This window comes from Nothobranchius furzeri, chromosome 6 (genome assembly GCF_043380555.1).
Source record: "Nothobranchius furzeri strain GRZ-AD chromosome 6, NfurGRZ-RIMD1, whole genome shotgun sequence".
Lineage (NCBI taxonomy): Eukaryota > Metazoa > Chordata > Actinopteri > Cyprinodontiformes > Nothobranchiidae > Nothobranchius > Nothobranchius furzeri.
Window position 1 is genome coordinate 58414972 of NC_091746.1, and position 27108 is coordinate 58442079.

General features: G+C 40.1%; 2 protein-coding genes across 2 annotated transcripts in view; both read right to left on the minus strand.

Moving 5' to 3' along the window:
• Window positions 1–4857: 4857 nt before the first annotated feature.
• agxt2 (alanine--glyoxylate aminotransferase 2) lies at window positions 4858–19515 on the minus strand. The gene is made up of 14 exons (XM_015942880.3): window positions 19293–19515; window positions 17406–17494; window positions 16961–17151; window positions 16742–16865; window positions 16569–16663; window positions 14316–14409; window positions 13484–13577; window positions 11656–11756; window positions 11388–11480; window positions 11099–11231; window positions 10366–10454; window positions 10134–10283; window positions 6197–6295; window positions 4858–5376 (listed from the first exon to the last, which is right to left on the minus strand). The coding sequence occupies exons 1-14, from the start codon at window positions 19387–19389 to the stop codon at window positions 5275–5277; spliced, it is 1551 nt and encodes a 516-aa protein (XP_015798366.3). The 5' UTR covers window positions 19390–19515; the 3' UTR covers window positions 4858–5274.
• Window positions 19516–20798: 1283 nt separating this feature from the next.
• Window positions 20799–27108, minus strand: part of prlra (prolactin receptor a) — a 33462-nt gene continuing 27152 nt past the window's right edge. Inside the window, exons 5-9 of the mRNA XM_015942882.3 lie at window positions 26761–26927; window positions 26489–26630; window positions 24999–25095; window positions 22025–22094; window positions 20799–21927 (exon numbers count right to left, since the gene is read on the minus strand). Of these exons, the coding sequence (XP_015798368.3) occupies window positions 20893–21927; window positions 22025–22094; window positions 24999–25095; window positions 26489–26630; window positions 26761–26927 (1511 nt within the window). The 3' untranslated portion in view covers window positions 20799–20892. The remainder of the gene's footprint in view (window positions 21928–22024; window positions 22095–24998; window positions 25096–26488; window positions 26631–26760; window positions 26928–27108) is intronic.

The following is a 27108-nucleotide window of genomic DNA, read 5'->3' on the forward strand; positions in this document are numbered from 1 at the left end:
GTTTCTTGAGTTATGTTCTCTAGTTCTTGAAGATTTTAGTTTAAAATAAACCTCTGGTATTGTTCCTATATATATATATATATATATATATATATATATATATATATATATATATATTTATATATATCCATCTGTCATGTGCAGCATATAGCATACAGAGGCACTCATCATGGCTGCAGAGGAACAGGCCCTGAACACCAAAGCAACAGAGATCTACCACATCAGTGCCCAATTTACATATGTGTATAGCATTTAATGAAATGGCTTTCTTCCCCACGGTTTCACATTTCAAGGATAACCCTGCAAACATGTTCCAAACACAGATGCAGCTTACAAAAGAAATCGTTTATTATGTTTCCTTTGTAGCGATAATATTTTTTCCACATTATTGTTCGGATGAGATATAATCAGAAATCAGCTTATAAACATCAATATATATTTATAACTTTGTTTCTTTTCCATCAATGCCCATCTGATTCAACAGGAAGTTATTATTAAACTCATAGTAAAAAGAAGCATTATTAATAATGTCATTACTCCCACAGAGATGCTGATTGCAGCAATGAAAGATGATTGTAGGAAAATGAGACCCTGATACAACCAGAGAAAAAGAATTAGAGAAAATTACATTAAAGGTCGGTGCTGCCTTTGCTTCTTTCTAAAGCCAGTAAAAATGAAACATATCGATCTCTCTGATCACTCATTCAATTCTGGAGGGTTCTGTTCAGCATTTGAAATCCTGCCTCTTCTTCACTTACCTCTTTATAAAAACGAACAAACATTTTTTTCTGAAAAACATATATTCAGTACTTATTGAGAAAGGAGGGAATAATCAGACCTGACTCTACATGGAGGTTTGTCTACGTTTAACCGGTCAACAACATCACGCTAAAAAATCTAAAAGTTGTTACAGAGAGCACCATTCAGCTGGCTGAGGAACAGATCAACAAGACTCTGCAGGATATGGAGATGTTTTGTGTGTTTACTGGTATTTACGCAAATTCAAATTCACTTTATTAATCCCAGAGGGAAATTATGAATTATGAATATTTTTGTTTTGTTGTAGCTCCTTACCTCCAGAAAAGACCAGCTAAATGCAGCTCTGGTGTCAGCACAAAAGTCTTCTGGTTGAGTTCGGGTAATGAAACACCAAAAAGGGTCAGAGCTGAAATTCAGTTCTACTCTGATGCCTAATCATGAATCATTCAGACGTCTCAGGTCTTCTGCAACGAACGTTCTCAGAGTCATAACTAAGATGTTGCAGCAGCTTCCAGGTTTTCATGCTCAACAACTCCCAGGAAACCTTACTATAGATTTTTGTTTAGTATATTTGACTTCTTTTAGGTTTTAGGTAAACTACCTAGACTAGATTTGTTGAAATATTCAGTGTAAACTCTATAAAACATGAGTGCAAATGAAAAAGCTTTAGTTGCTCTCAGCGTATTGGATCTCCACTTTATCCCTGCCTCGGGTCATCCTTGTGTTTGAAAATGAAAAGTGAGTTTCTGTAAATGAAGTTGTAAAAATAAACATTTCAGTCTTTTTGCAGCCTAAATAAATGAGCTAGTTGAGTGGACACAAAGGCCTGCAGAGTAAATCCCACTGTATGTTTCATCACTATCTTCTTGTATTTCTCTGGGTTAAAACTGCATTAAGGTGTCTGGGAGATCTGTCAGGCTGTATTTGAAGAATGATTTCTGGGTTATAGCATCTGTAAAATTGTTGCAGATTTAATAATTTTGTCGTTTCAATATATTACCATTACCATTAAACCGTATATTACCATTAAAATAATAGCATTGGATCTCCATGTTAACTTGCAATTCATCAGATGAGTAAACTGCACTCCTGTTACCTTCTACTGTAGGTATGAACACCCTCACCACAACCACACACACACACACACACACACACACACACACACACACACACACACACACACACACGCATACACACGCACGCACGCACGCACGCACGCACACACACACACACACACCCGCCAGCCTTTTCTTCTAAAGACAGTGGGTGGACAGACGACCCCGGTACGATTCGAGCTCAGGTTATTGGTTGGTTCTCGCCTGCTCAAGGTCTCAGAGGAGGCAGGTCTGACCCTGGACTATGAGAGCTGGATGAGTGTCATTGGCCTGGAGATTTATTAGCAAAGTATTAAAAGAACATTTTCTATGTATTAATATGATAATAAAAACAGAAAATTAATATGCATACATATAAATAAATGTCCACCTTGCTCTTGGAAGAACTATTGCAATAGGGGAGGTGTGTGGGACCGGTTCATTGTGGAGGGTGTTTGTGTTTAGTTAGGTGGGGAATTACAATGTGGTTACATAGGCAAAGGAGGAAAGGCTCACATTTAAACTATTCTGCACTGAAAAAATGTTCCTTTTAATCTTTCTGGACACCAGCAGAATAAGTAGTTTTGTGTTTTTATTGCTATTTAAAACAATCTTTGATAAAGGCTAAAGTCTCCCTTTAGCCTTCATATGAGGATGGGGACAGCACAAGCATGTCATGGTCTGCGTCTCCCTCACGTGTCTCCTTGTGTTCTCCATCCCTCTCTAGGTTTCCCTCATGTGTCTCCTTGTGTTCCTCATGTGTCTCCTTGTCTGCATCCCTCCTCATGTGCCTCCTTGTGTTCCCCAGGCCACTCCAGGTTTTATCCCCTTAGGTGTTTCCCCCAGGTTTCAGCATCCCTGTGTGTCCCCAACCCCCTCCAGGCTCTCTAGATTTCCCTTACGTTTTTCCTTAGACACTTTTTATCATTAGTCTTCTGTTAAGTGTATTATCTAGTCTGTTTTCTCCCTCTAGTTCGTTTTGCTCCCTTCCCCATTTTTAGGTCTGGTTTTCCTCCCCTGCTCCGTTGTGCTCCTCCTGTGTTTATTAGTCTCACCTGTGCACAATTCCCTAATTACACAGCCGTTGTGTATATAACCCTGTCTGCATCACAGTGTGGTTGTTGGTCCATTGTTTGTGTCAGCGTTGTCTCGCACCCTCTCTAGGTATTTGGAATTTCTCTAGGTCTCTTGTTTTTTGATATTCCCAAGGTTTTGATTCTTGGATTTTTGGCTTCCAGCCCTTTGGATTTACCCCTAAATAAAGTATTTTTACGTTTTTCACTACTCCTGCTTTGTGTCATCCTGGGTCTGCATCTTGGGTCCTAACCTCCTCCAACTCACAGCGTGACAAAGCAAAAAGGTATTGTGCATTTGAAGCAGTTTGCTTGATTTCTTATTCACATGAATTTACTTTTTCCTTGGGTCTAATGTTCAGTTTCCATATCTTGACTCTAGCCCAGCTGCAGTTTGAGGAACACCTCCAGAAGCAGCAGGATAGAGGGCTATGCCTCCTCACCGGTGGACATCAGAACCACCAGATCAACAGCTTCTAGCATCGTGGTTAAGGGGCTCACCCCATGTCAGGCTAACTGTTCTTTTCGGGCATTTGGCAAACTTTAGCAACATGTTTTGTCTTATCTCATGATGCTGCACTGATTTACATTTCTGTAGAAAACATTGTACAAGGTGGATGTTGAGAACATGAAAGATTCACCAATAGAGAGCCATGATGCTTAACCAGCTACTTCTGCTTTCATCTATGGGAAAAAAAAACCTCCATCCAAGCAGTCCACACTGAGGAATCGAACTGTCCTGGACTAATTGATGGTAACCAAACAAAACGAGTTGCAGCTTCCCAAATAGTTTTCTTTCAGGATTGAATGTGAGGTCACAAAAAATACTGTAAAAATATTTTATTTTAATGGCTTGGGTTAAATTAGTGGTGTAAAGAACAAAAATAGGACTTGTTTGTTGTGTGATGCAAGACGAGATGCCATTTAAATATCTGAATTTAAGTGCATTTTTGTTTTGGCTGACTTTTAATGACATTGTGCTCCTAAAGCGACCCCAGAGGGTTAGGATGTGTTATTGTTTTAAATTAAATAATCCAGTTCAAATGTAATTAGATACGTGATGCTTCAAGGAAAAAATAAACAAATGTTTTTTTTAGGCATTTGTCAAACAAAATCTTCAATTTTACATCAGCTTGTGTGGAAAGTAACAGAAAAACCGAATTTTTTATAGAGCAAAGGTTGTTCGGGTGTGGGCATTATTCATACTTAATCATGCTTGCTCCTCTACATGTCGTAGTACATTTCTGTTTTCAGTAACAAAGCGGAGTTCAAGGGTCTGTGACTGCTTCTGAAGAGCGGAAACCCATCTTGTCAAGTAGGAGCTGATTTTCAAGGGTAAACGACAACAAGAAATTTTTTGAAGTGTTTCATTCAAACGATCTCCCTGAGTTTGTTAACCCTCTCAGGCTCAAAATAAGTTTTAATAAAAGGACGAACAACAAAGTCCTTCTGGGGTACTTCTGAACTAAAAAATGCTCATGAAATACGTATGTGGAGTAACCAGGTAGGTTTAAACTGCAAATCTGCAATGCCTGCCTCCAAAGGGTTACACGCTCAAACATAAATTCATGGTGCAGTGGTGAGAACTGGAAATGTAGTTTTATAAGGGATTTTTGGAGGTTGAGTCGTTTGACCAAAACACGTGTCTTTCTTTTCTAAAGAAATTGTCCAAATAATGCTGTCACAAAAACCAAACACAAGGTTCATGATTCACAGCAATGGCGAGCTCTGAAGGTGTTTGGTTTGCACCACAAGAGAGAGCCGAAAGGGCCACCAGGGACACAATTTTAATATATTTACATTCAAACCTGAGAACTCGCTCACTACAGAACACTCCAAAAAAATAGAGAATGGAGCACTCTGCTCATCATCCACTCACAAATTGGTGCTGCACGGCCGATGGACACTGACAATAAAAAAATTGGAGTTCTGGAGCACTCAGGTGAGCCAAGTTTTACTAGGTGCGAGTAAAACAAAGGAAAACTAATGTTTCTACACTGGATGTGTCTTCATCAGAGTTACAAAAAGTATCAGTTTATTTTGAAAGATAAGTTGATTCATAAAGCATTGATGTATTACTCTATCCATGACTCATAAAATGGACAAAATGTGTTACATTCACAATCACACAGACATACAATAGTACACTTTAGTTGATGTCATTGTGATGAGAAGATATTTCTTTTATGAATGTGTACAATAAGTCTGTTATTAATACTGGCACAAGTTTAAAACTGAAATTATAATCCTCTGTGAAGATTCAATTCAATTCAAAAATACTTTATTAATCCCAGAGGGAATAAAAAAATACATCCTGGCTTGGTTTGCTCTTCTGCTTTATTGAGGTCTCATCTTCGTTCCATGTAGTTTTGGATGGACTTGTTAAAAACTGCCAAGAAGAAATCTGCATCTTCCTTTGTGATGCACATGGGGGGTTTGATGCGAAAGGTCTTCAGGAGGGAAAAAAATAGAACAGGAGTGAAAATTATGCACTTGAGAGAAAAATCATTCCAGATGCCTTTTTCCTCTCTGACTTAACACAGGTCTTAAGCTTGGATAGTGTGGTAATTACAGCAAGGTAGGTTTAGTCTCATATGGTTCTGGGATGTTGTGGAGAAGAGAGCATGATGTTTTTAACAACCTAAAAGAAAAAATGTACACTAAATTACATTTTAAAGCTCAGTTCTTTTTTCCAACAGCCTCCCTTTCTGTCTCTTTGTGACGGCTATTCAAACCAGGCTGAATAAAAGTCAAATGTTAAGGAAATACTGCATTCAAAAACAACCAAGGCAAATGATTTTAAATGTAATATTTTAGGCTATACCTGTTTTCAAATGCCACCCACCTCCGAACCGAACATGATCAGAATTAAAGTGTGTATGAAATTAAATAGATCTTTTTTTGCTAACAGTTTTACCAGAAAAACCACAATGGCAGGTCGAAAGACCAGCCCGTCAGTCCAGAATCACGTTATTGTTGGAAGTCATTACCAGAGGATTGGCTTTGTGTAGATAATGAACAGAACAGAAATAAAGTGTGAAGGCAGCTACGTCGCACAGATCACGCAGAACTTTTTTCTTCTACAGAAGAAGCCTAATGCTCAATAAAGTTTCCTGATAGTAAAACCAGTCAGTGAGGCGGTAGCCGCCTCCAGAAAAGACTTCCTTGACATTTAAAATAAATTCATAAGGGAGCAAATATTTTTCATAGTACTGGTTCTCTTTGTATGGATGCAAGCGACAGATGGAGGCAGAAGGTGAGTGACGTTACCTGTCCATAGACTCCTCCTTTACCTATCAGGACTCCCATGTCTTTAACATCCTCAAAGATCTCAACCATGTCCTGATGGGACAGTGGGTCTCTGCTGACCTGTAGACAGATGAGACGGGACGCTGCAGTAAACAATGGCGGCCATGTTGATTAGGATAAATCACTCCTAGAATTTATGATAAACTGCTAATTTTCCTGAACGGCTGCACATTTCCAGCTTATATAAGATAGAAGAGACAATTTCACACAGAAGAACTCCTTACTATGCCACGAGTGAGCTTCAAGCTACAAAACATGTCCTAGAAAGATAATAAAGGAGTAAAGCACACACACTTCATTTATTATTATTATTTCAATTCAATTCAATTCAATAATTTATTTCACACAAAGCTTAAATATACAAACTTCAAATTAGAATATAAGCATTCAAATGAAATAGGGGGAGGAAGAAGAAAAAATCTACAAAATTATATAAATGTGGCTTCTAAAGCCTATGTTACGTTTAACGTCTCATTAATTCCCCTCTCAATGTTTCTTTTTCTTTTCTTTCTTTTTGTGTGCCCTGTCTGGCTGTGAAGCAAACAGAATTAATGTCTGAATGCTGGTGACAAGCCTTACAGATTTTCTCTCAGGTGGAGCATCAAAGCGTCTGCTTTTAATGTCACGCCTGATACTTAAAAGTTTATTGTTATTGTTTTTGAATGCTTTTTAATTCCGACCAGACACAGAGACAGAGGTGAAAGAGAAAGGAAAAGACAAAAGGTGTGTGTGTGTGTGTGTGTGGGGGGGGGGGTTCCACAAAAATAAACAATAATGAACAAGTATCTGCTTCTAGACCTGCAGAAAGAAGAAAAAAAACCAAAAAGACAAAAAAATAAAAATGGGACACAACAACAATACAAGAGGGTCAAGCTATCACTGCGTCAACTTGATGAAGAAATATGTAATCAACATTGTTTAACTGAACAATCACACGATAATAAATCACAGTGCATTAAGTGCCAACCACAGCCTTAAGACCTGTGTTGAACGTGCCCAAGTCCATACTTATGAGAGCACCATGTGAGCACCTGTGTGTGTACGCGTGCTTGTTTATGTAAGGTTTCTCTATAGGAGCGTCCAATAGAGAGTGTGAGGGGCCACAGATCACCCCCCAAAGATGTGCAGGAGATGGAGGGAGCTCCAAGTCCCAGAGATCCAGGAGCTGCCCCAGAGCACAGGAACTCCAGGGAGACTGCGACCAGAAAAGCCCCTGCCCCCGTCGAGAGGCGCAGAGGATCACCCCGGGGGGCCACAACCAGCAGCCGTCAGAGTCCCGGGAGATATCGGCGGCAAGCCCACAGGCCCGCCCGCAGCCTCCCACCCCCTAGCCGGCTGAGCCCGGGACCCAATGACCCGCGGGTGACCACCTCTGCCGGGGACCCAGCAGAGCCCAGGGACCCAGACCCTACCAGGCAGCCACCGGGCTGGGGCCTTTGACTCCTCCCTTCTCCTGGGACTTCTTTTGATGATGTAGATCTTCGTCTCCCCTCTCCCTGCCACACCTGGTGTGGAGTGCGGTGCCTTGGTCTACCTGGGTCGTGGCTCCTGGGTCAGGGGGTTTAAGATTTTTGGCATCTGCCTGACCAATCCCAGTGCCCTCTCAATGTTTCTAACAGAAATGTTCTACTTCCTGTCCTGCTAGGACGGCTTTCCTTTACTTCTCCTAGTCTGGATGGGTAAAAGAAAATAAGTCAAATAGATATTTTCCTTGCTGTTCAAGTCAACTTCTTTGTGAAAATACACAATTCTAAAGTCCAGTCCCCTTTCTTCAGACTTCTCCCATTAAGCCACGCCTCCAGGATGCTGAAGTCCTCTACTGGGGTTTCCACATCTAGGTTGGCATGGCTCAGCCCTTGTAGGTTAATTGTGTTCACATCTAGGTAATCTGTGCATTTTCTGTGCTCAGCTGAACGTTTTTTTTTTGGGGGGGGACCTGGTCTGTGGCGGTCAGGTTCACGCAAAACTGACTCAACTACTACCGACTGATTGGCCAGCTGAAGTTCACGTCTATAGAGGGAGCCTCTGATTGGCGAGTATAATTGGCCGGCAGTGGCTTCCCGTGTGCGTGATTCATTATCGGTGTAGATGCAGTGGAGTAAATATCTTCTCTGACTGAAGCTCAGAACCACCACTCCAGCAGGAGCAAGACAGACTGCTGTGAGGAGCATACGGCAGTGTGATTCATATCAGTCTCCAAAAGCAAAATGGCTCACAGCCACCTTTGTTTACTAACTGAGGTGATCAGTAAACAGTATGAAGTGATCTGATATTGCATCCAGATTGCTGTGTCTGTCCTGGCACAGCTGAAGCTGAGAGAGAGAGGGGGGGGCAGAGCAGAGCAGAGGGAGGGAGGGAGGGAAACGCTGTGTCAATATCATCCAGCCAGCGGCAAAAAGGGGCATTTTGGTTTGTAAATGGGAACCCCCTTCTTCTTAGTCGCTCCTGAATTGTTACTTCACATCTGGTCTCAATCAACATTTCAAAATAAGATAGTCATGATTTTGGTGAAATTCTCTAGCTAGCCTGACCAGCCAGCCCCGTGCTTCCTTATGGGAAGCATTGGTTCTCTGTGCAGAATTAAACAGAGGACGAGTGTGGCAGGCCAGGCTAGGAAATCTCAACTGATAAGGATGCTTCAGTAGCATTTTGTTGCAGAGGGACCGAGGAAGCAGAAAGAAAGAAAGAAAGAAAGAAAGAAAGAAAGAAAGAAAGAAAGAAAGAAAGAAAGAAAGAAAGAAAGATAGAAAGAAAACATGACTCGCAGCCGGAGGCTGAGGCCAAAGTGGTTTTGAAAACGATTCTTCCTCGTTGAGGAAGATGAGCTGAGCTGACACTAAAAAGAAGCGTTAACAGCGGCGCTTTATTTAGCTTTTTCAGCTTCGTTTTGGTTAGCGGTCTGCTTAGTGACGTACGTTTTTGGGAGGTGTGCTCATGAAGTAGCGTGTACTGCTGAAGTGACACGTTGTGCAGTCTGCCTCACAGAAATCTTGCGTCATACAGTAAAGTTTTCACAGTGTGGCATGAACAATCCTGTGCGATGGCCAAAAATCAAACAGTGTGATCCCAGCATCATGGACATATTGTGTAGACTTTTACTTTGACACATGTCTAGCAGTAAAATTTCGTATTTTGATGCCAATTCTGATTGGTTGGTGAAATGCTACAGTAACCCCCACTAAGGAGTTTTTGTAGCTCAGGGTTCAGGGGCCACAAAGAGGGGCCCGTGGGCTGCCTATTGAGTTCTGCTGCTACAAACAGAACAAACAGAATGGAACATGTTGTCCATGGTTTAGGCTTCACTTCATGTTCATCTGCTTCTAGCTGAGAATGTGCGATTTGTGCTCAAAGAGTGGTATGAGCCGAGGGGGGAGAGACGGTTTGAGGAGCGGTTTGACGGATTGTTAGTGATCCAGTCGTTATAAACAGAACGTTCACAATGAGGTTTTTCCAGGATGTTTTTAAGGGCAATCAAGCCCCCTCCCCCCCCCCCCCCCCTTATTTTAAGCAATATGGCTAAAAACGCTGCAGAAGAAACGTCTCCAACTGCATCTCATGCTGCACTTTGTATCCCTGTTTTAGATTAAAACAACAAATGATTTACCAGAGCCTGGAGTAAGCTATAAAAATGAGTTCAATCCTTTTTTTTACAAATAGTTTCCTTATAAATTATTCTATTTTCTACACCCAAAACTGTCTTTTTTGACTCTTTTGCAAAACAAATAGAGCATCAGCTGGAGTACATGCATCATGGCGGAGTTTGTTCTGTTCAAGATTACAGATGGACAATGGTTAACTAGGGCACTGCTGAACCATGTCCCAAAGGCATGAAGTAGACATACATGTTGTCCAAACATGTGAGAGGAGGTGAGTTTCGCTGCCGTCAAACACCTGATACCTTGTCTTTGACCATTTCCACTCCAATCTGCAGGCCTTTTCCACGAACGTCACCGATGATCTCATACTTGTCTCTGAGTTTTGCCAGTTCCACCATCAGATAGGAGCCAACGTCAAGGCTAACCTTCTGTGTGCCATCCTCTTTAATAATCTGTTAAACAAGAGTGAACTTATTTGTATCTAACATGTTTATATAAAGTCACAGTTTGATAAAATAAACAACAAACACTTACATCAAGCACTGATGAAGCAACAGCACAAGCCACAGGATTTCCTCCAAAGGTGTTAAAATGAATCCCTTTGGCAAATGAGGCTGCAATTTCTGGAAAACACATGAATAAACAAGCTCACACCTTCAGCCACTGCAAACTCAGATTGGAGCTTCTAGCAAAGAACAGAATGAATGCATTATGCAAAATCTATTTGTTGAGACATTGTGATTTCATGTCCGCATTTGTTCTTGCAAGTGTCTTTTCTTAGAACTAAAGAACACCTTTAGAAAACTACAGGGGTCTCCAGGTATGCAACGTGTAATTATTAACAGATTGCCATAGCAACAGGCTATCACAACAAATAACACAATAATAAATAAGACATACTTGTTTGGAGGCACAAAGCTATTTTTTAACAGTACTGTGGAGGTGAGGGTCAAGAGAGCTCATATGATTCATTTCTTAAGGCATTATTAAAATCAATACAGGTCTCAAAGGTTGCTAATTCTGCTGTAATAGGAATGATATCAGAAATATTTCACTGTTGTTTTGTGCTACGGCACTATATATTATTCACATCGTTCCAAGATGGAAGTTTTTCAGCCTAATACGATCCATTCTTTAAATTGTAACATTTCTGATCTGCTGAAAGTAAGTTTTGTTTAATAAAAATCAATATTAGGTTCAGCCCAGCCTTTAAAATAGCATCTCAGCTCTTCAATGCACAGTTTTAATACTAATGCCATAATCTCACCAGGTGTTGTAACAACAGCTCCCATGGGGAATCCATTACCAATACCCTTAGCCATTGTTACCATATCTGGAATGACGTCATGTCCTTGGAAACCCCAGAAGTGGCTTCCAGTTCGGCCAAATCCTGTTTGGACCTGCCAGGTGCAATAAAGAACGATATGGAATCCCATTAGTGCTTAGAAAGCCGAGCGATTAGGGTGATGGTGTTGCAGGTGTAGCATAGCATTATTGTAATGGACGTATCAGCCCACAAATGAGAAAAAAGTTAACTACAACTTCATTAATCCAACCTCATCAGCGATGCAGATCCCCCCTCTCTCTCTTACAAGTTTGTAAGCCTGTTTAAGGTAGTTTTTAGGGTACTGAACAGCTCCTCCAACTCCCTAAACAAACCAGAACAGAAAAGAACAAAAGAGGATGAAATTACAGACTCCCTCTATGCAACGAATAAAAAATAAGATTTAAAGTGCTAATGTGGTAGCTTTATGAGGAAAAGGCACGAATAAGAGTAAAGTGATTATTTGATTTCTTATAATAATTTACAAGTGAAAACAGCACCTGAATAGGTTCTCCAAAAAAAGCAGCAATTCTAGTTGGGACACTTGTAGCTAAAGTCTCTTGGAGTTGCCCAATGTATTGCTCATTTGCCATGCAAATACCTGTATCATAAAACAAGGAAATACTTTGGTTCACATATAAAACATCAGATCATGAATACAAACAGGAAATTAGAATTGTCTTCAGGACTTGTGAGAAAATTCCCAATAGTCAAATGTTAGCTCATAACTGACAAAAATAAATAAATAAATAAATAAAATAAAAAATCTACATTTTAGTGTTGCTTCGTCATGTGATTTTATCATACAACACTTTGTATTCGCTGCAGGGGCGAGATGGCCATCTGAATCCTGGAGAATCCCAGGACGGTCGACGATTGCCTGCTGCAAGAGTCCATTTGGGCCGACAGAACTCCGGACTCTTTGTTTATTGTTCTAATTGGCTCATAAAACCAGTAGATCAGCCCGATCACATTATTAAACACGAACACGTTTGCTTTGTTTCTGCTGTCATTCGGTTAGAAAAAGCAATTGAAGAGTTTGTCTGAGAACCACCAACCCGCTGACACATGTGGGTCTGGAGACCATTTTTATTTCTTTCACTGACACCAGCCTGGTCCAATCATATGAGACACCTGCTCCCTTTGGCGTTGTGTGCTGCTCTGTAACATTATCTATTACGATCTTTTCAAATGGGAACAATATGCAAAAGGAGTGGAGAAACTACAAAACAAAACAAAACAAACAAAAAAAGAAAAACAGCTACTTAAGCAAATGCTGTTAAATGAACAAAAATAGCAGAAAGTCAGTGAGTTTCCTTGTAATTTATGGCATCTTGGTGGGGGGTTGTGGGACGAAGTAAGAATTTCAGTGTACACTGTACAATTGACAATAAATACTTTGATTGATTGATTGACTGAGTGAGATCAGGTTTTTCCAGTCCTGAGCATCCATATGTTACAGCGCTTTCCAGTGGTTCGTATAATAAAATAGGAAATAAGAACAAATAACTAAATTATATATTTAAAAAAAAGAAAGCAGAAGAAATACATTTCCTAATGACTTATTCCCAACAGAGCTTAATCGTTCCAATAGGTAATGTACATGCTGAACAGGTTCCACTGACCACTTACATTATTTATTGTAGCTATAAATAAATGACACGTTGGAAGTATTTAACTTGTCCGCTCTCATGAATTCCAGTGAAGTTGTTGCACGGCTTAAAGTGCACATTTTTAATGACTTGCACAGTTGCTTCACACACTCAGGTGTGTTACGCTGAATGTGGTGGGCAGGTGTGGTCTGTAAATTCCATAATGTCCGCCCCTGACTCTTTATGATTTATGATGGGCTTGTTGTTCAGCTTGTTGACATTTTATACGGTATTACCACATTGTTCCATAAAGCTTAGCAAATAGACTTATATACTGACCTTGGTAAGACACTGACGTTAGTGAGAGTGGTAAAAGCTAAAAGTGGTAAATGATCAACAGCAGGAGACTTTGAACTTTATTTGGCTCATTCAACACACATTCTTGTCCTTCTCCTCCTCATTTTTGAGGGTTACAGCTGGCAGAATTCACTCTCATTGCTTCTAGCTTATCTTTAGCAAAACTAAACACATTTTTGAGTTGCTATTTTTAATGGTCTTAGCAAATAACAGAGTATAATTTAGCTAATTTAGACAGTAATTTAATGTATAATGGAGAGTTGTTCAAATATTAAAAAAAAAACTAAGTAAACATCCTTTGTATCAAAAGTCAAACATTGTTTCACCTGGAAAACATTGCACGAGTGCACTGATAATTGCATGGCTGTGTTTTTTGTACCTTGAGCACAGCTACACTCTCTGGTCGTCTGTACTGGAGAGTCCCTGCAGTGGCTTCCTCCCCACGGGCCTCTGAATACATCGGGACACATGGTCTAATTGTTTGGTAGAAAACAAGTCAGCTGGGTTAGGCTCCCACACTTTTGAATATCAGCACACAAAGACATGATTAAGAATCAGGGGAAGCTTTCAGAACATTTTTCATGGTTTGCATCTCAGGTATGAACTGATGATTATACCTAATGAATGAAATGTAGATATCTAACGTAAAGATATACGGAAAGTTTATTACATCACGTCTGATGAGTGAGTGGGTTCAAATGACATCTGTTACCAGATAAACAGGTTTTCTACTTTTAAAAAAGCACCAACATCACTCGGTATCTTGACACATAGCATTAAACAAGCAATTTCCCAACCTGTTTTTATATAAATGATGGAAAACCATCCAACCATACCCACTAAGCCTTGCAGGTGCCTACTTCCAGGGCATTAAGGAAGGGTACACCCTGGATATGTTTCCAGTCCGTCGTAGGGTGGAAAACCACTACAGATATATTATTACTAAAGTTACTATCGTTCTGTGGGACAATTTGATGACTAAATCATTTCACTAATTTAATCCTTTTTTCTTCATTGTGATCACGCCAGTGTGCTTTCTAATTATGAAATTCAAACGTAAACACAGAGGCAATAGGTTGGAAGTGGTGGCTTGGTTTTCTATTCATCATGGATAGATGCGTGTCTGGAGGTGGTGGACAGCTGTGTGATAGAGCAGGTGTTCATATATGTTTATCATCAGTAAAATAGGAATCATCCAATGTAATACATACATTTGTGCAACCTAAACCATTGGCAATGGGGTATTTATAAGCTGCATTGGAAGTAAGACCCATAGCCTGTGGGCTCCCACCATGATACGATCCTCTGAAATAAAAAACAAAACAAAATTACATTAAAGACATTTTCTAAACATAAATAAAGATCAGCTAAAATGTGGTTAGATCTTACTGTACATGAGGTACAATCGTCAACGAGTTTCTCCTAACACAATATCAATCACAAACTTCATAAAGCTCAAGTGTCCAAACTTTTCACCATGTGGGACAAAAACAAGATCGAGGTTGTTGGTCCAACATTTTGTATTTATTTTACTTAAAGGGACTGCATCATGCTATTTTAAACCTTTCAGAGTTAGGGAAAGCCCATATATGATTAAAATAACACAATCTGCACTATGGAGATGTCATATTTTCCAAAATAAGTTATTTTCTTGAGGACATTTTATCAACCCAGAAATCAGATGCTTGGAATCCATGAAATCCCATCTCTACACTTGTAAATTCCATCCATTTCATAATGTAACCCCACATCGCCAGCAAGGCATCAAGGAGCATGAAGAGGAACAAGGCAGTAAAGCAGAGGAGCTGGAGCACTCAGGTGAGCAAGGTGTTTTTAATAGGTGCAAAATTTAAAACTACACACTAAAGTTTCAACGCAACGTGCGTCTTCATCAGAGGTACATCACTGTTACATCAATTATTTAAAAGCGTTGGTGATTGGTCCAGAGGCTGGCTGTAGAAAGTCAAAATTTCATTGGTTCTCTTCATACTAGGTGGAGTTAGTATCTAAGTTGCATAAATCCATCTTCAATTAATTGAATGATGTAACTCTGACAAAGACACACATTGCGTCGAAATATTAATGTGTCGTTTTTTTTATTTTGCACCTATTAAAACAACTTGCTCATCTGAGTGCTCCAGATCACCTGCTTTACTCATTTAGTTGTCCTCCAGCTGTTGGAGCACAGATGTAGTGGATGACGTGCAGACCCATTGCACCTGATTAAAAAACAAAGCAATGTTTGCAGCAAAACACACACCAAGTGTAAAGCCTCATTCTCTGTTTTAGAAGCTGTTAATGAGCCATCAGCACACACACATGCACGCACACACACACACACACACACACACACACACACACACACACACACACACACATACACACACACACACGCACGCACGCACGCACGCACGCACGCACGCACGCACGCACACACACACACACACACACCACTCAGAGACTCAATGTCCCACTTTGTTCTACATGCTCACTCACTAAACTTTATAACCATTCTGCTAGGGGGCTGATGGTCAGCATTTTGGTTTGGCTCTGGCCTAGCCATCCTTTTTTAACGTTTTAACGTTAGAATGGTGCCGGTTTGTAAAAGTACTCAGTCTGAAAATCCACTCATGTGCTGGTGGTGGCCAGTACAAGCAGCCTGTAAAATTAAGGTAACAAACACATTCTTGCTCAGGTTTTAGAGCCCCCGGAAACAAAATCCAAGCATTTCTGCCAATTTAACTCTTCTTTAGGAAGACCGGATCATATTCCTCTTGCAGCCAAAAATGAATAGTCAAGTCCTAGGCATTAACAAAAGTGAAGATCCTCATCAGCTACACAGAGGGAGTGGGCGTTAGTGTTTACAGTCCAGGGAATGGGGGATCTGGATTCAATACTACTTGGATGGGGAGGAGTGGGGCATGATGACGCAAACTGGCCCCATCCAGCCGTTTACATTAGCTGGAAAGACTGGCAGAGGATCTGCAGCTGAGAGAGGAAAATGTATGTGAGCAGCCAAAGACTGCTTTGGAAGTGTTTTTGATGACGAAATAAGAATATAACATGACCAGAAGCTCCAAAAAGTGGATTTTGCATGATATAGGACAATGTCATCCTCTGCCCGCTGATAAACGCAGAAGGAAGTGACGACACCACTAACAGCGGCGAAGCTCTGAGGAAGACTACAGTGTTAGTCAAAACATCAACAAAAAAAGGTAAAAACAAATATTTTGCTGTATTAAAAAAGAACCAAGTGATGAAGTTGGACGAGCCGCACAGAATGAACGTACAAAAGACATAGAGATGCAATTTTAGCAAGGACGTTTCTCATAATAACAAAAACATTGTTATCATTATGAGATACTGCTCCTTTTTTTCTTTGCACTGATGGCAATACGCTTCTGCAATCATGCACATATTATAAGTCAATAAAAATGCATAAAACAAGAAATAAGATATTGAACCTTAAAGTGATTATGTCATAATTGCCAGTGTGAAGGCGAGCCATCAGCATTGCCAGGTCATTGGCTTCAGAGCCGCTGTTGGTGAGATAGATCACCTGGACAAGGAAACACATCAAGAGAAGATTTAATTAAAGATCTAAACTTGTGGATCATCTAAAAACCCACCACTGTACCTTAAGAGGATCTGGAAAATAGGAGACTAGTTTTTCGCAGTACTCATGGAGGGTAGGATAGACATAAATGTTCGTGGTATGCCAGAGCTTTTTCATCTGCTGCTCTGCAGCAGCCCTTACTTTCCTGTGCACATATGCATTAAGAACATGTTTGAACCGGTCTGTACCAACAGAAAAGAAAAATAATGACACGGTTTGACAAAAGAACAAGAATCATACGGGTGACAATGGCCCACACTGACAGTAGCCACACCAGCAAACAGATCCAGGTATCGTCTCCCGTCCACATCCCATAACCACTGCATGTAGCCCTGGTGGATGAACACTGGCTCTTTATAATAGGTGACCTTCATGGTCATAGGGCTGCAGTTCTGTTGGCGAATTTCCATCATCCGTGCCTTTGACATGCCCTGCACAGTCAAACAAAACTTAGGTCAAGATATTCATCATCTCTCTCTCTCTTATTTGATTGGGGCTTTTTAAAGCACAGGACTGTGTGAGATCATTAGAGCCACTTGAGAATGAGGGTGTGAATGTAATAACTTCATTGTTAATGATGAGAAGAGAGAGTGCATCAGCTGGATTATATCTAGCCTGAGTAGATAACATTTCAAATATAGATTTAGATCATGTATATCCCTAAATGCTTGAAGGTTGTTCTTACCTTGTATTCCTCTGGACTAAAACTGCAGGGTGGCATCTCTGGCACGTCTGTAGGAGGGGATCTCAAGGCTGATTTCTGACATAATGCACCTACATTTGTGATAAATGTCAGTCAGACAGGGAAAGCCCTAATCAGTTTGTTGTGTAACTGAAGTGACCAACTCTGTGCCAGAAGCAGTTAGTAAGGCAGTCTGCCTCATTGCTCACATTTCTGACAATCTTTTTAATGGCTAATTACTAATAAGCAGACACAGTAGATATAAAAAAGTGACTTCCCCAAAGCCATTTGATGATTTTATGTTATTTATAAAGACTTAAGTTACCAAATCAAATCTAGGCAGACATTTTCTTGTATCAATAATAAGATTTCCTCAGATCCTGCATTATGTAAGTTATTAGAATACAATGCTGCCTGTTCTTGTTCATAAAAAGCAGCAATCTGGGAGGTAGCTGCTCAGTTTATCCCATAATAAATCTGGGAACTGTAATGTATTTCAGAGAAACATTCAGGGGTTTGGCTGAATCCAAGAAAGGTGACATGATGTCCCGCAGCTGTTAAGTGTGCTGCTAAATTAGAAGTAATTATCAAGTCTATTGTGCTCAAACATTGTGGTTTATTGCAGAAAGCTCAGTTTAGGTTATTTGTGGTCTCTAATATGAATGAATGAATGAATGAATGAATGAATGAATGAACGAATGAATGAATGAATGAATGAATGCTTAGTGAGTTGTTTTTAGGAAAAACTAACTCTGGCGCTCCTGTTTCAGGAAGCAGAAGTTTCTCTGAGGAGTGGGGGTGGAAATCGGCAGGATTTACACTGAGTGTGAAACAAATGCAAACCACAATTCATGCGGCTTCTGGACAGACTGCCATTCACACTTGCTGTGGATAGTATTTGGAATGTCTACACAATGTTGCTCACAAGTTCAAGCAAGTTCACAAGATAACAACTATGTGTGTAGAGACGAGCTGGAAAACTTAAGCCACACTCACTCGTCTTCTCAAACTATCATTAACTGTGAACTGATATCCTGGTCATTAATGACAAGAAAAGCTGACAGAATGAAGCTACACAGGTTTTAACATGGCTGCTTTAAATACCACCTTGTCTTTATACTGAAACACAACCTTTTCTAGTGATGTCACTTATTTTTTAAGCTGGTAATAATTGGCTCTTTGGTTTAGTTCAGTGGTGCCCAATCCTAGTCCTGGGGGCCTTATCCAGCATATTTTTGTTGTTTCCCTGCTTCACCACCTTTGATTCAATGGTTAAATCGCTTGTTCAGAGCTCTTGCAGAAGTATGTAAATCCCCTGCTGATTAATATGTGGTGTTATAGCTAAGAAACACTAAAACATTCAGTAGGAAAAAGAAAAATCATCATATGTTGTGTTTTGGATGCTGGTCGAGCATGCAATGCTACTCCAGCAGGGACGCTGTTAAATGGATTCTGGACCAGCATCCCACCGTAGTCCAGCATGGTGGACCAAAATCCAATTCACAGCACTCCATGCTGGACCAGCATCCAAAACACAACATATGATGATTTTTTTCAGCAGGGATGCTGGACAGTGGCCCTCCAGGACCATGGATTAGGATTCCCTAGTTTAGTATTTCCCCTCAGCTCTCCTGTCATTAGTCATGCTCACCTGATTCTCATCAGCTCACCTCCTGTCTCTGTTTTGTAATCACGTCCCTATAAGACAGGGGCCATCACCAACCTGGTACCGGAACTATATGAGGGGCTCTCAGGCCATTTCTCCAAATAGCACAAGTCTAACATAACTAAATATAAGATAAGCACAGAAAGAAAGTTCAGCTTCAGGCAGCAGCAGGTAAGCAAGCGTTTTTGGGAGGCTGAACATGCCTGGTTTCCATGGTAACTCACCACACGCAACGTGGATTCGGGCCAAAGTGGGCGAAATGCAGGGCTGTCTCGTTAAAACCGCCAAACGGCCACGAAGAAAAGAGGCAACTTTATGCATGTTGAGCACAAAGAGATGAGGACCCAGAGCAGTTCAACTTTTATCCGCGTCCTGACTCTGAGCGGCGCGTGCTGTCTCAGAAAACAGCGAAACGAGGCGTTGGTAGGGGGCCAGCAGTGACTGGCTACTCCACGCCCGCGCCCGACAACGTCACAGGTTACGTGCGCGTGGACAGCATTCAACATGGTTACCGAATAATCTATAACACACATTCAAAACATGTACTGAAATCACTATCCTTGTTTGTTTAATGTGCGTTTTCGTTATTTCAAGGGGCGCTATTACACATATGTGCATGGACCTACTATTATACATGTATGTATTTAGTATAAATTATCATTATTGGGACATTTAAATAAGAACAGACAGACACACACAAGGAGAAAAACCCTTTTTGAGGCGAATTTATTATAAACATATTTTAACTGCAAGCTTCCATAAAGATCTAAGGGCTGTTTCAAAGGGCATTGAAAATCACCTGATGTGTAGCTGTACAGTACAGAAACATGTACATGAACAATAAAACTGTCAGTGTTAAACAGGGTCGTCCACGCAGATTATGACACTAATTCCCCATCAAAAACGAAACACATTTGTCCAAATGTTTTTTTTTCTCAAAACCGATTACACAAAAATATTCTCTTAATGGAAAAATAGATTTCTTTAAACTTCTTTTCAAACAACCTGTCAAAAACACTCAAACTGATACAAACACACACTAATATACACTTATAAACTAACATAAAGCATCTTTAAATGAGGTTTTCTTTAAAACTTTACTGGCGTAATTGGAAAAATAAATCTTCCTGATAGTGTTCACTTGTTTCGTAGTGTTCTTGTGATTCTCTGGTAGGAACTTTCTAAAATGATACCCAGAGATTTCCCACTGGTGTGTATCTAAGACAATATCCTGAGACAACCACAGACATGATACACATAGCGTTTATACTTCTTTATTCATTGACCATTCGTGGTCCATGACGGGCCCTGTTATCTTGTCAAAAATAATTTCCATTAGTGGCAAATGGATCATTGCACACAGAACATAATTACCTTTTTAATTCACATTGATTAAGAAGAGGACCCTCTGTTGAGCTAAACTTTTAAAAGTTAAGGGCCACAAATCCACTCACTGAGTCAAATCGTTATTTTTTTTCATTCTCATCCATTTGTATTCATACGGTATGCAATAAGCAGCTTAAATCTAGTTTTCCTTAAAGGTAAGGGAGCCAAGATTTACAGTAGAATCACAATATAATCATCTTGTACCATCTACGTTACAAAATCAATTCTTTCTGTAACTGAAGAATAAACTTCTATTCATTCAGATTATTTTGGTTATTCAAAAATTAGAGTTACAGCAGAAGAAGATGGAAAATAAATAGTGCTATTTATCTGGTAGCAAAATATTGTCTTTGCAACCACTCTGCAGGCGCCATTCAGTGTTAGTGCTCTTTTGATTCTGTTTTTTTTTTGTCCTTAGGACGAAAGCTTGTGCCGCACCTAGTAGGTGGGTAGAGTGAACACAGAGGTTTCAACGTAACCCCCGACCACCCTTTCATCCTGGACTGATGGGGCAGGTTGACTGCAAGGACTGGTGAATGTCGTGTTGGTAGTCTTTGATGGGTCACTCTCTGGCAGCTCCTCATAAGAGCACATGTCCATCCCTTCCTCCACGCCCTCCCTCTGGAGCAACAGGAGCCCGTTGTCATTGTCCACACACTTCACCTTGCTGTACTCTTCTGTCTGGTGCCAGTCAGGATAGCTGGTTTCTGGATGTGAGGGAACAGGATGCAGAATGACCATGTTCTGGTCGCTGACCCTCTGGACTTCGACGTACTCGGTGAACCGGACTGAAGGTAGCTGAAGGTGGCCGATGTTGGAGACGCTGGCATTTTTGTGGGCCTGGAGCTGCTGATGGGCCTCCATCTGCTGATGGAGTAGATGAAGTTGCTTGTTGCTGATGCCAAACTGCCAGTAGCTAGATCCAATCTCATCTTTGGTGTTGTGACCTAGGTGAGGAAAATGGGAGGGCAAGGGCCCAGCGGCGAACAGGCTGTCAGAAAGGCAGGGCTGTTTTGATGTCTCATGTGAGTTAGGTTGCTGCAGAGGGATGGGGCTGTACTCAGGCAGTGGAGAAAATGAGGAAGGCCAAGTCTTTACCTTCTCACTAGACAACTGATGGCTGTCCACATTTTCAGGAGAACATGTCAGATATTTGTCCTCCTCATCTTGTCCTTTTCCATCCATCTTAATTTCACTGCTCTGCTGATCTGGTTGCTGTCCCTTCTCTTCTTCACTTTTATCTATGAGCAGGGTGTGACTGTCACAGCTTCCCCGACCCGAGTCGCAGTCTGAAGTGGAGTTCTCAAATTTAAGGCTGTCATTGTGTAGCTCTTTTGTTTCCTCCAGCATCAACTCTCGCTCTTCTGGGACGAACACCTCTAGGTATTCCACAAGGAGGTCCTCATAATTAGTGGTCGTGGGAGGGAAGTTGGCCCCTACCAGTGAGCTGAAGGCATCCATGGATTTGCCATCCTGCAAACAAAATAAGCATTCTTATTTTTAGATAGACTCAAAAACAACTTCCCTTGTACTTTAAAGCACAACTCAAGTCTTCAAAATGACGCTTTACCTTTAGAAGCTGTTCATCAAATCCTTTAATCTTAGGTCCAGGAACGGAAGGCAGAATGCACTGCTTCAGGCTGCAAAAACATTAAAGATAGAGAAAAATTAAGTACATTTTGTTGAAGGTAAATCAGAGTTTGAAAATAAGTATATTTGATTGCTAAATGTAACATAACAGCCAAAAACTAAGATGTTTACAGTTTAAAAACACTCATAAGTTCTGCATATTTTGTTTTCAAGGACCTGAAGCTGCTTCTGATCTTCAGCAGCGATCCTGATCTAGTCAACTGAAGGGTTTTCAGGATTTTCTGGAGACTAATTTTGCTACTTCTGTTATCTTAAGTTTATTTCAAATTGACCATGACAACATATTGTTTTTCATACCTTTAACTTACAGGAAAAATCAAAGAAAATGTGAAAGTTTTATTCATTTAAAGCATTTAGGGTTACAGGATAATAATAATAACAATAAAATTCCTGAAGAATTTTTAAAGGGGACCTGCCCGCCAGTCCTTTTCATGTAACATTTGTTGTGGTGCACACCCGTAATGAAGAAATAATTTTGTGAAGAAAATTTTTAATGAACCATGAGAAGGTTTGCAATGTTTTTTGCTAATAATTTTGCTACGGAAAATCAGATCTCTTAGAAAAGAGAAAGCACACCTCTCACAGCCTTGCCGCTCGTTTTGATGTAAAATGTGTGGGGGTGCATGCAACCGTTCGCTTAATGAACACAGGCAAAATAAACACATGTGTAATAATGATAGTAATAATAATAATAATAACAACAACAACCCCAATAATAATAATAATAATAATAATAATAATAATAATAATAGTAATAATAATAATAATAATAGGAAATTAATAATGTGGGATGGTGTTTTTTATACTCTAATATCTAATTAAAAAAATACTTTTGGTAGTTATTTTTAGTAAAGTCCAGTTTATACTTCAATAATATGTAAGGATTGAAATGTGCTCTAGTTAACCTGCCAGTAAAATGATAATAATAATAATAATAATAATAATAATAATAATAATAACAACAAGGAACAGACAACTGGGTGATGCAAAAAGAAAGGTCACACACAACTCTTGACATTCATAACCCCCACCCCTGGAAAATATCAAGCAAAGACCTGAAGCAGGACCTAAGAAATTAACCCTTCTGTTGGTCTGCTTTTGACAAGTTCTCAGAACGGTGTTGGTGCAGTAATCCAGTCTTGATGTAATAAATGCATGAACTAGTTTTTCAGCATCACTTCTGGAAAGGATGCTTCTAATCTTAGCAATATTCCGAAGGTGGAAAAAGGAAATCCTACAAACCTGTTTAACTTGGGATTTGAATGACATGTCCTGGTCGAAGAGAACACCAAGGTTCCTTACTTTGTTCTCGGAGATTAATGTAATGCCATTCAGGTCAGGTGATTGACTAAGCAATTTCCTTTTCTGGATTTCTGGTCCAAAGATGAGAACTTCCGTCTTGTCTTGATTTAAAAGCAAAAAGTTTAGAGTCATCCAATTTTTTATGTCCTCAAGACAAGCCTGTAATCTACCCAACCGATTAGGTTCATCAGGGTTAATGGATAAATATAACTGAGTATCGTCAGCATAACAGTGAAAGTTTATCCCATGCTGTCTAATGATTTTACCAATTGGGAGCATATATATAGTAAAAAGAATTGGTCCAAGCACTGAACCCTGTGGTACTCCGCAAGTAACCCTGGGGTATGAGGAAGATTTGTCATGTACATTTACAAAATGAAATCTACCAGACAGGTAGGATTTAAACTAGTCTGGCGCTGTTCCTTTGATCCCCACAACATGTTCAAGTCTTTCTACAAGAACATTGTGATCTACTGTGTCAAAGGCAGCACTGAGATCTAACAAGACTAGAACAGACACAAGATTCTTATCTGAGGCCATGAGAACATCATTTGTAACTCTCACTAATGCAGTTTCAGTGCTGTGATACTCTCTAAAACCAGACTGAAATTCCTCAAACAGAGCATTAGTGTTTAAATGCTCACATACTTGGATGGCCACTATTTTCTCCAGGACTTTGGATAAAAATGGAAGGTTAGATATTGGCCTATAATTCATTGGACAGGTCGCCCACAAGTTAAATATCTAAATATCTCATTTAACAGTGGATCTTTGCTAAAATGTTGAAATCGATCAAGCCCACATAATCATTTTTATGTCTAAATGAGTTCTAAGACAAGGAAATGTGAAAACACACACACACACACGCACGAACACCCGCGCGCGCACACACACACACACACACACACACACACACACACACACACACACACACACACACACACACACACACACACTGTGCTAATAATAACTTCAAGCCCAGCTCTTTGAAAACAACATATTAATGGTTAAATACTTTTGACCATTACTGTATCCACTCCAATGACTTGGGAATAAAACTTGGCACATAGTTTCAGTGAGTTTCTGTCATAAGATTAGCTTGAAAACATGTATAAAAAGGACTTTCAGGCTCTCTAGCAGCACCACATTAAAACCAGTGTTGATATACTTTTTATTAAATTTCCCTGCAGACAAAAACAAGGTTTCTGATCATTATGATGCTAATTAATATAACAAGGGGACTGACATCACACACTGCTTTGGTAATCACTTGGTTTTGTGCAGATTTAACTTTCTGGCCTCAAATTATTCCATCGCTGATGGAAGTGTCCAAACGGGTGCAGCGCGTTCCTCATTTATTTAACCCTCTCAGGCTCAAAATAAGTTTTGATAAAAGGACGAACAACTAAGTCCTTCAGGGGTAATTCTGAGTTAAAAAATGCTCATGAAATACGTATGTGGAGTAACCAGGTAGGTAGGTTTTAACTGTTGCAGATCTGCAACGCCTGCCTCCTGAGGGTTAACCTTTTACATCTTACACAGTGTACTATTATGTCTATTTGTTAGACACATTCAGTGGCAAGGTTTCTTACTTGTGACAGTTCATGTGAATAAGCCAGGTGATGATGAACAAGGCAAAAGCAGAAAAGATCACAGCCAGGACCCACATGGACTTTTCTCGATTGAAATCTGAAAGGAGCAAAAACAAGTGTCTCACCACACAGGGTCCTTTTTGTACGTCTCTGGATAAATGCAGTCCTTTTCTTCTATTCTGTCAGCCATTGTTAAATCAGTAGTTATAAATAGGCTTACAGACTTTCTCTCTGATAATTAAATCTCACACATCTGGTTGACCAAGCCTATAGGTCATGCATGAGGAGCATGACAGTAATATTACAAATAAACCCATAAGTATGTCTAATGATCACTGATTAATGTATCATGTCTGTCATGCATAACAACTAAAAACAAAAGTGGAGGATTGAACATCAGGGGAACACAGGAATGTTCTGAAACATAATCTACCATCAGTCTGGGTTTCTATGGAAATGAAGTTGTTGTAAATTTATTAATACTATGTAGTTTTTTTTGAATGGAAGCAACAACAATTAGCAAACTCATCTTGGTAATTAGTGTGGAGATGCTGCGTAACCATAACAACTACATCAATGCCACACTGTTGGAGATGCAAACACACTAATTGTAATGCTTTTCTTCTTTGCAACTGCTTTTTGAGTATTATTGTTTTAAATGGTCAGAAGGTCAGACTAAACCTACTCTGCTTGTGTCAAACCAACTCTGGACCTGTGGATTTATACATTATGATTCATTCCTCAAACTTTTAGCAATTTTCTCAGAGAAGTAAATGTTTTGTTTGGGCGTCCGACATAAACTGATGGTTTATTAGCAGTATTTCTATGAAGCATTACTAACATTTTGATGTCAGTGTAGTACACAGCAAAAATCCACTTTATATGACTGGGCCTGCTACACGATCAGAGCAAATCTAAAGTTGTTTAAAGAGCAAGTCACCCCCAAATGAACTTCTTTGCTGATAAACTACATAAATGAGTGTCTAATCATGCTGTAGACACATGCAGTCAATAATTTGGCACTTAAGTGCATCTTAGTTAAAATTTAAATTTTCTGCTTAAACCGTCAGCGTTGCACCCTCGTCAAGTAAACAATTAAAATATGCCATTGCTATTGGCTAAGATGTACCTGTAACGATTCATGATGTTTCATACCTTATGATGTTAGCTGGTACCATATGATGTCAAAATGCCACTCTGTGTGTGTGTGTGTGTGTGTGTGTGTGTGTGTTATGTGTGTGTTTGTTTGTGGCTTCGTCCTCTTGGTCTACCAGGCAACGCCTCCTTGTGGTGCATTTTTCAAACAGGAAATGGGAGTGGAGTAAGACTCTGGTATGGGGTGACTTGCTCTTTAAAAAGCTAAAAGGTACTATTTATTGTTTTGTTGTTTTATAAAACAGTCCAAATGTAACACATTTCCCTGATTAAACCTTCGAAAACTGTATTCTATCTTCGTAGACATAAATGTCATTTGCTGGTCGATGACTCACATTCAGGCACTTTAACGTACTGCGATGAGCTCCATTCACTCCAAAAGCCATGATCAGGCTTACAGCGCACCTGAACCAAGTATTTACCCCCTGAGCAGAGGCTGAAAATGTTAAATGTCTTCTGTTGGCCTGCAGGGTGCTCCTGGAAACAAATCACACGGTTATAAGAGCCTGGTCAACAAACACATCAGCTATGTTGGGGCTTGAGCTGCATGCAAACAATCTCATTCGAGAAACAAATGCATAACTCACGTGCTGACTCCATTACTCACCTCCCATTCATCTTCATCCTCCAACTTGATCCGGAGCTCATAGATGAGGGTGATCCAACCTGAGCGAGTGTCGGCTTTCTGCGGGGATTCCCACGACACGTGGAGGTAGGGCCAGGTTTGGTCCCAGAGGACGGTCAGTGCTAAGTTCTCCGGAGGATTGGGCTTGACTGAGAGTGAGGAGAGAAAGGGTGAATCCCAAACTGAAGCACAGTGCATTTGTGAGTGTGTTGGTGTGCCTTGCACTGTGGGACTGCAAATCAATAGGCACCTCCAGCGGAGGAACTCTGATACTGCACTTCTAACCTTTGAAATATCTGCTGACCCATGTTCAGGTTGAGATAGGTGGAT

Excerpts from the sequence above, each read along its gene's own strand:
- agxt2 (XM_015942880.3), bottom strand. The coding sequence starts at position 19,389 with ATGCATAAAGTTGCCTCTTTTCTTCGTGGCCGTTTGGCGGTTTTAACG. Across the intron at positions 17,495-19,292 it reads CCGAATCCACGTTGCGTGTG|GTGCATTATGTCAGAAATCA; the intron begins GTGAGTTACCAT and ends TCACAAATGTAG. Across the intron at positions 6,296-10,133 it reads TGGAAATGGTCAAAGACAAG|GTCAGCAGAGACCCACTGTC; the intron begins GTATCAGGTGTT and ends ATCTGTCTACAG.